The following is an 8,515-nucleotide window of genomic DNA, read 5'->3' as shown; positions in this document are numbered from 1 at the left end:
GCATTCTAGGTTTAAGATAGTCAGGCATGTTACAGGAAGAAAATTTTTCATTCAAATTGATGTCAGTGTCCATTGTTCCTGAAATGTTCATGTGTAAATGACAGTTTTCCTTCAGCTGAAGTACCTTAAAATCTGTTCAGATTTATCTAATTTCTACTCCCTCTCAAAGTTCTTGAAAGATGATATATGTTCTGAGTATATTGGGACAGCTACAGTTCTTCTTCAATCAAGAAATACAAGAATTTGGAACAGGCACAAAATCTACCCTTTATAATTTCAGATATCTCTCAGCAAGGAGTCCTTGCTACTGGATTCCTTCACAATGATGCAATTCAATTGCTTCAGTCTCTGTGTACAAAATTAAAATGCAATGGTAGTAGCAGGTCCTGTGGTTGATGGTATAATTAGGTTTGTGCTTCTGGATTCAGAAGTCTTTAAACTATTACAGTTAAATCTTTTCACAGTGTTTCTCAAAGAAAATACTGCTCTGGTAAATAGAGATTAATTAGGACTCAGATGTTGTTCTAAGAAGGTGGTCTTGGGGCAATTATCTTAGAGACTGGTTTTACAGATTATCCCCTCCTACAAAATAGTCTGTTACCCAGATTCTTCCCTCACTAGTTTGGAGGCCTTGTCTGAGTGAAAGTTTAATTACAAAGATCAGGATTGCAATTTAAGCAGTGTGGTTAGACCTTTTTAAGATCATGAATTTTGACCAGGCAGTGATGTTCTGGACAGATAACACTACAGGGTTTTGTTACACAGACAAACTAGATTGGATTCTCTTTGCAGAAATGCACTGAAAATTTGCCAGCTGTTCTTTCCCACAATTCGCTGGGGTGCAAAATATCTGTACAGATACACTGAGAAAGGAGAAGACGAACAGTCACAAATAAACCATCCATCTGGATACAGTGTGTATACTCTTTAACAGAGAGCATTATGATGAATGTCATGGTAGTCTTCCAGAACAAAAGATGAGTTACTTGTGTGGCAGAAATTGAATGGAATGATGTCACCGTTGACAGACTTTCAAGTTTTATCGGAAGGAATGTTTTTTGGTCCATAAATTCTGTGGATAAATCTGGTGGGAGACTGGTGGAAACCCCCAGAGAAACTGCATAAATGGCCGTTTTCAGTTGTTCGCACTATTTGGAACCAATGGAACCTATGTTGGATTTCAAAATCTTTATGCATTCTTCAGTCACCTACTTCATCTGCCCCATTTCCCTTCATCACAAAGACTATCCACAAGATCCATTATTGTTCCAGGGAAAACTTGGTTGTTCAATGTTCTGGAGTTCAGGTCCAGCTCCCTTGATGGCTTGGTTCTTGAGAGAGTAATTTATTGATGAAAAATGTTCTTGGGTCTTCTTAAGTATTCTGCTGCCATTAAAGTAATTTTTTGGTATTGAGACAACTCTCAATCCTTTAGATTGTGATATTTTGTATTCTATTTACAATCTTTGCTTCCTAAAGCTCTGGCTCAAAGTTTATGGGTTCATTTGATGGCCTTTGTAGCTTGTCAGTCACACTTCTGGAAGACTCTGTGATAGAACACCCAGTATTTGGGATGTTCATATTACAGCCTACAGAGCATATCAAGCCCACAAGCACTAGGGATCTGGTCCATGAAGTTCAGTTGCTCACTTCTATTTCCACTTGTATTTCTTACTTGCTGGTTTATCCTATTTGAATTTCTTGGGAGGTTTGGAAAGAGCTGTTCTTGGCTCATTTGCCTTATTCAGTGGATTGATCCTAAACCATAACCAGATCTGCTCATCTCTGCAGCTTGAAATATATGCAAATATGCAAGCCATCTGCAATTTAAAATAATGAACCAACCTGAGTGCAAATTAAGATAAAGAAAACAGACCCATTTGGTCTCTGGATTTTTCAGACATTATCTGATCTCTAATTAAACAAAATAAGCAATTTGCATTTTCCAACAAGTGCCCACCTCTTCTACTACTTTGGTGGTATTTTGCATATCAACATAAGAACGTAAGAAATAGGAGCAGTTGTAGGCCACACGGCCCCTCGAGCCTACTCCGCCATTCAATAAGATCATGGCTGATCTTCTACCTCAACTCCGCTTTCTCGCCTGATCCCTTGATTCCCTTAGTGTCCAAAAATCTATCAATCTCAGTCTTGAATATACTCAAAGTCTGAGCCTCCACAGCCCTCTGGGGTAGAGAATTCCAAACATTCACAACCCTCTGAGTGATTTTTTTTTTTCCTTATCTCAGTCCTAAATGGCTGACCCCTTATCTTGAGACTATGACCCTTAGTTCTAGACTCTCCAGCCAAGGGCAACAGCCTCTCAGCATCTACCCTGTCAAGCCCTCTTAGAATTTTATATATTTCAATGAGATCACCTCTCATTCTTCTAAATACCAGAGAATATGGGCCTATTCTACTCAATTTCTCCTCATAGGACAACCCTTTCATCCCAGGAATCAATTTAGTGAACCTCCGTTGCACTCCCTCTAAGGCAAATATATCCTTCCTTGGGTAAGGAGACCAAAACTGTACACAGTACTCTAGGTATGGTCTCACCAGAGCCCTACATAATTATGCAAGACCTCCTTACTCTTGTACTCCAACCCCCTTGCAATAAAGGCTGACATACCATTTGCCTTCCTAATTGCTTGCTGTACCTGCATGTTAACTTTCTGTGATTTGTGTACAAGGACACCCAAATCCCTCTACCAACATTTCTTAGTCTCAACTTTTAAAAGATAATCTGCTTTTCTATTCTTCCTACCAAAGTGGCTAATTTCACATTTCCCCACATTATACTTCATCTGCCACCTTCTCGCCCACTCATTTAACCTGTCCATATCCCTTTGCAGTCTCTTTGCATCCTCCTCACAGCTTACTTTCCCGCCTAGCTTTGTATCGTCAGTAAACCTGGATACATAACACTCGGTCCCTTCATCTAATTCATTGATATATATTGTAAACAGCTGAGGCCCAAGCACTGACCTTTGCGGCACCTCATTAGTTACAACTTGCCAACCTGAAAATGACATGTTTCTTCCTATTCTTTGTTTTCTGTCTGTAAATCAATCCTCAATCCATGCTAATATATTACCCCCAATCCCATGAGTCCTAATCTTGTGTAACAGCCTCTTGTGTGGCAGCTTATCGAATCCCTTTTGAAAATCCAAATGTACTACATCCACTGGTTCTCCCTTATTTACTCTGCTAGTTACACCTTCAAAAAAAAACTCTTAATAGATTTGTCAAACATGATTTTCCTTTCATAAAACCATGTTGACTCTGCATAATCATATTATGATTTTCTAAGTGCCCTATTACTATATTTCTTTAAATGTTCGCCATTGCTTACCTACCTTCATGTCTTTTAATCTAATTTCCCAATCTACCTTAGCCAACTCTTCCCCAGAGGATCCTTAACTATAAGATTACTAATTAACCCAGTCTCATTACACAATACTAGATCTAAAATAGCCTGTTCCCAAGTTGGTTCCTCGACATATTGTTCTAGGAAACCGCCTCGAATTAATTCCATGAACTCGTCCTCCAAACTACTTTTGCCAATTTGGTTTGCCCAGTCTATATGAAGATTAAAGTCCCGCATGATTATTGCATTACCCTTGTTACATACGCCTCTAATTTTCCAATACATACTCTATAACTTATGGGGCCTGTAAACTACTCCCACCAGTGTTTTCTGCCCTTGTTATTTCTTAACTCCATCCATATGAATTCTACATCTTGATTTTCTGAGCTAAATCCTTTCTTGCTACTGCCTCTGTCTCATCCTTTATTATGAAGGCTATCCTCTCTCCTTTTCCATTTTGCCTATCATTTCTAAAAGTCAAGTACCTTGCAATATTTAGTTCCCTACCTTGGTCACCCTACAACCACGTCTCAGTAATGGCTACTAGATCAAACCCGTTTATCTCTTCTTGTGCCATTAATTCATTTATCTTGTTACGAATGCTTTGTGCATTCAGATATAGAGCCGTAGAATCATAGAAAGGTTGCAGCAGGGAAGGAGGCCATTCGGCCCATCAAGTCCATGCCGGCTCTGAGAGAGCAATCCAGCTAGTCCCATTCCCCCACCCTATCCCCGTAGCCTTGCAATTTTTTTCCCTTTCAAGTACTTATCCAGTTCCCTTTTGAAAGCCACGATTGAATCTGCCTCCATCACCCCCTTGGGCAGTGCATTCCAGATTCTAACCACTCGCTGCATAAAAAAGTTTTTCCTCATGTCACCTTTTGCCAATCACCTTAAATCTATGTCCTCTGGTTTTTGACCCCCCAATGGGAACAGTTTCTCTCTATTCTGTCTAGACCCTTCATGATTTTAAATACCTCTATCAAATCTCTTCTCAATCTTCTCTGTTCCAAGGAGAACCCCAGCTTCTCCAGTCTATCTACATAACTAAAGTCCCTCATCCCTGGAATCATTCTAGTAAATCTTTTCTGCACCCTCTCTAAGGCCTTCACATCTTTCCTAAAGTGCGTTGCCCAGAACTGGATACAATACTCCAGTTGTGGTCGAACCAGTGTTTTATAAAGGTTCATCATGACTTCCTTGCTTTCGTACTCCATGCCTCTATTTATAAAGCCCAGGATCCCGTATGCTTTTTTTAACTGCTTTCTCAACCTGCCCTGCCACTTTCAACGACTTGTGCACATATACCCCCAGATCTCTCTGTAATTGTGCACTCTAGTTTATATTGCCTCACCTCGTTCTTCCTACCGAAATGCATCACTTCGCATTTTTCTGCGTTAAATTTCATCTGCCACCTGTCCGCCCATTCCACCAACTTGTCTTTAATTTTAACTTTTTACTATTTTTCCCTGATGTGACCTTAGTCACTAATGCCCTATTACCTTTGTTAAACTCTCTGTCCCTTCCTGTGACACTGCTTGTTTTTATCCACATCGCTACTCTATAGCCTTAACTTTTCTTTTTAGACTTATAAATTTACCCTTACCTGAACCCTCACCCCACCTCTTAAAAGCCCTATCTACCGCCCTAGTAATTAGATTCGCCAGGACTCAGGTCCCAGCCCAGTTTGAGTTGAGCCCGTACCAATGGAACAGCTCCCTCTTTCCCCAGTCTTGGTGACAGTGCCCCTTGAATTGAAACCCCTGCTTCCCACACCACTCTTTCAGTCATGCATTTAACCATCTAATCTGTTTATCCCTATGCCAATTTGCATGTGGCTCAGGTAGTAATCCAGAGATTATTACCTTTTGAGGTTCTGCTTTTTAATTTGGACCCTAGCTCCTCAAACTCCCTCAGCAGAATCTCATTCTTAGTTCTACCTATGTCGCTGGTTCCTACATGGACGACGACAACTGGATCCTCCCCCTCCTGCTTCAAGTTCTTCTCCAGCCGCGAGGAGATGTCCTTAACCCTGGCACCGGGCAGGCAGCACAACCTTTGGGACTCCCGGTCGCGGCTGCAGAGAACATTATCTATCCCCCTGACTATACTATCCCCGAACACTACCACATTCCTTTTTGCTTGCCCCCACTTGAATGGCCTCCTGTACCATGGTGCCGTGGTCGATTTGCCCACCCTCCCTGCAGTCTTTGTTCACATCCACACAGGTCGCAAGTACCTCATACCTGTTGGACAAGGTCAAAGGCTGAGGCTCCTCCACCACTCCATCTAAAGAAATGAAGGAAAATATTGCCTATCTCTTGGTACACCTTTCTCATCCTTTAGTTATTTCAGTTAATCATCAGTTGCTTGCTTAAAGGGATGTGGATTAATTTAGTGGATGCACTAATGAATGGCAATTTGATTTTAGTGTAAATGAACAATAGGCTTTGCATTTTAGAATAGGATCTATGAAATGTATACACAATGAAATGTTCATATTTCATAGTTGCTATTCCAAGATGCTATACCTATTGTTTATTTACATTGAAATCCATTAGCAAAGGTTTAAAAGAAAATGAATTTGGATGTGATTACTGACTAGTCATGGACTGTGTTCGGTTAATGTGAAGCTGTTAAGAACAATGTTAATAAAGTGCTAGGATGCAGCTCAAGGAGATTTGATTATAAGTCAAAGCAAGTTATTGTAGCCTTGTCTAGAGAATTGGTGAGGCTATATTTAGAATATCATGTGCAATTGTGAACACTCTGCCTTCAAGAGGTCATTAATGCCTTCAAGAAGATTGAGAGAAGAGCAGAAAAAATCACTTCCTGCATTAGGCTCTGAATCATGAGAAGACACTAGAAATGGGAAGTAATTTCTCTCCCCTTTTGCCAGAGTAGTAGTTATGTAGAAGAAACTTTGAATGAAAGCAGTGTTATTTCAAGGAAGAACTGGATAAATATCCAGATAGGAATAGGTTGTAGGAATAAGTACTGTACAAACAGAAGTAATTAAATGCTCCACAGAACAAGATGGTTCCAGGAAATTAATTGGTATGTAAACTGGTTTTAACTTGGATCTGAATTTAGATCTTGTTTCTAGTGGGGGAAAAAAAGTAATTGCATCCTTCCCAAATGTGGAATCTTGCTTCATGTAGTAATTACCAATAATAAATGAATGACATATACTTTGAGTGTCTAATGAGAATCAACAGCCTAATGGTTAAATCCGTCAAACGCATAGCTCTAGACTTGTTTGTTTTTTTCTCAATTTAATTAAACTACTAACTCTAAGCAAAGAATCTAGAAAATACAGCAAGTTCTGTCAGCATCTGAAAGAGAAAAGACAGAATAATATTTTAGATTGACACATTTCATGAGAACTGTTGTACACCACTTTTATACTGAGTACAACTGAGGGAGGTAAAACTGACTCTATTGGGGGTGATTTTAACCCCCAAGAATAGGTGGGTTGGGGGCGGGTGGGAGTTGAAACTAGTTGTTTTTTAGGTTGCAACCGCAACCCAGCTTTATTTCCAGGTTTAACGTTGGCGCAGAAAAGTACAGGCTTCCCACTGGGAATGCCGAGTCCAAAAATATTGCAGTTGCAACCCAAAAAAACAACTATTTTCAACTCCCACCCGCATCCAATCCACCCGTTCTTGGGGTTTAAAATCACCCCCTATGGATCCAATCTAGTATAAACAAGCTTGGGCCTTACTCCTACCCGCATCATAGACCCACAAAAATGTGAATTTGGAATTCTACCATCAGGTAAGTAATGTAAATGCAGGGAGCTGGTTCTGTGCATTTGCTTTCTGTGGACTTCATGGAAAAGCAGAGTCCAACACACCTATGGGAACTAGTCAAATGTAAAAGTGGGAGAGCAGTGCACGGACATCACTCCTGAAACTAAGTGCAAATACAAAACCCCCAGATTGGCAGGAAAGCTCTTTAACATAAATCAAAACTAAGCAGGGGAGGGGAGAATATCAGATAAAAGTCAAGGGTACAGAAATGCTAACTACCTTTTTTTTTTAAAAAAGGCACAATTTGCTCAAAATAACTGCAGTTTTTGTCTTTGGTAATCTACAAACAGTCAATTATATGTTTGATGTTCAATCTTTTATTGTACCATATGTGGCCTAATGAATTGTAACATTTTGCATTACAGATCAGTCGACAGTCCATTGATGCCTTGAAAGACTGGTTCAGAGATGAGATGCAGAAGTCTGATTGGCAGCTCATTATGGAACTGAAGAAAGTATTTGAAATTATCTAACTAATGCAGTTTGTTTTCACTTCAAAACTTCAGCAAAGGGAGGACTGAGTGTGATTTGAGGTCTGTGCTTGAACAGGACCTATTAATAAGCCACGCTGGACTGCTGAGAGTCAGAACCCAGAGTAAAAAGTGGTTATAGCTAGTAAACGTTTTCCATGACAAACCAAAACTCTTACACTGGTTTGACAGTGATCAGTTTTACATATTCCTACAATTCTCAATGTGCCTGTTTTTTTTTTCTTCCCCTCCCTTTTCCCCCCAGTACTGGCTGCTATTTTAAAATTTTCCCTTTCCATTACACGGAACTTGCAAACAGCGCTCCCCGATTCTAATTTTAACTGTATGAAATAATGAATAAAGTGTTTGAATCCTGTGTGCTACAGTGCAGAAGCAGTGTACAGCCTTTTTGACAAATAATTTTGGGTATAGAGAATTTTCCTCTGTTCCAGGAGCTGCTTTTCTCAGCTACTTCATGACGCATACCCTGCTTTTGTGCCTATGAACTTTTATAGAGAATTAGGTAATAGGAGAATTCCACCTGCATTGTGAGAAAAATAACATAGAGCAGCCTTTTATTGCTTGTACAGTTGATGGTTGTGTGACCCAGACTGTAAACTTTCAAAGCTGAAATCACAAATAAAGCTGAAGATGATGAGATTTGTATTTGATACTTTATCTTTCTAAAACCAACTATAATCAATAGGTAGAGGCACAAAACAGTGGCTATTTCATAATGATGAAGGAAGGTCCTAAATGCCTGAGCAGAAGCATGCATGGGAAAAATAAGCACAATGCTCTTGTGCTTAACAAAAGAATGACCAGATTAGTTGCTGCTGTTCGAAAGGTTTTATTGCGCAAAA

At 39.8% G+C, this 8,515-nt stretch overlaps 1 protein-coding gene across 1 annotated transcript in view; it reads left to right on the top strand.

The window, feature by feature from the left end:
* eif5b (eukaryotic translation initiation factor 5B) overlaps nt 1-8,312 on the top strand; it is a 93,958-nt gene extending 85,646 nt beyond the window's left edge. The window contains exon 24 of the mRNA XM_067986239.1: nt 7,548-8,312. Within this exon, the coding sequence (XP_067842340.1) occupies nt 7,548-7,655 (108 nt within the window). The 3' untranslated portion in view covers nt 7,656-8,312. The remainder of the gene's footprint in view (nt 1-7,547) is intronic.
* The last annotated feature ends 203 nt before the right edge of the window (nt 8,313-8,515 follow it).

This window comes from Heptranchias perlo, chromosome 6 (genome assembly GCF_035084215.1).
Source record: "Heptranchias perlo isolate sHepPer1 chromosome 6, sHepPer1.hap1, whole genome shotgun sequence".
NCBI classification, from domain to species: Eukaryota; Metazoa; Chordata; class Chondrichthyes; order Hexanchiformes; family Hexanchidae; genus Heptranchias; species Heptranchias perlo.
This window is presented reverse-complemented; position numbering and strand designations above follow the sequence as displayed.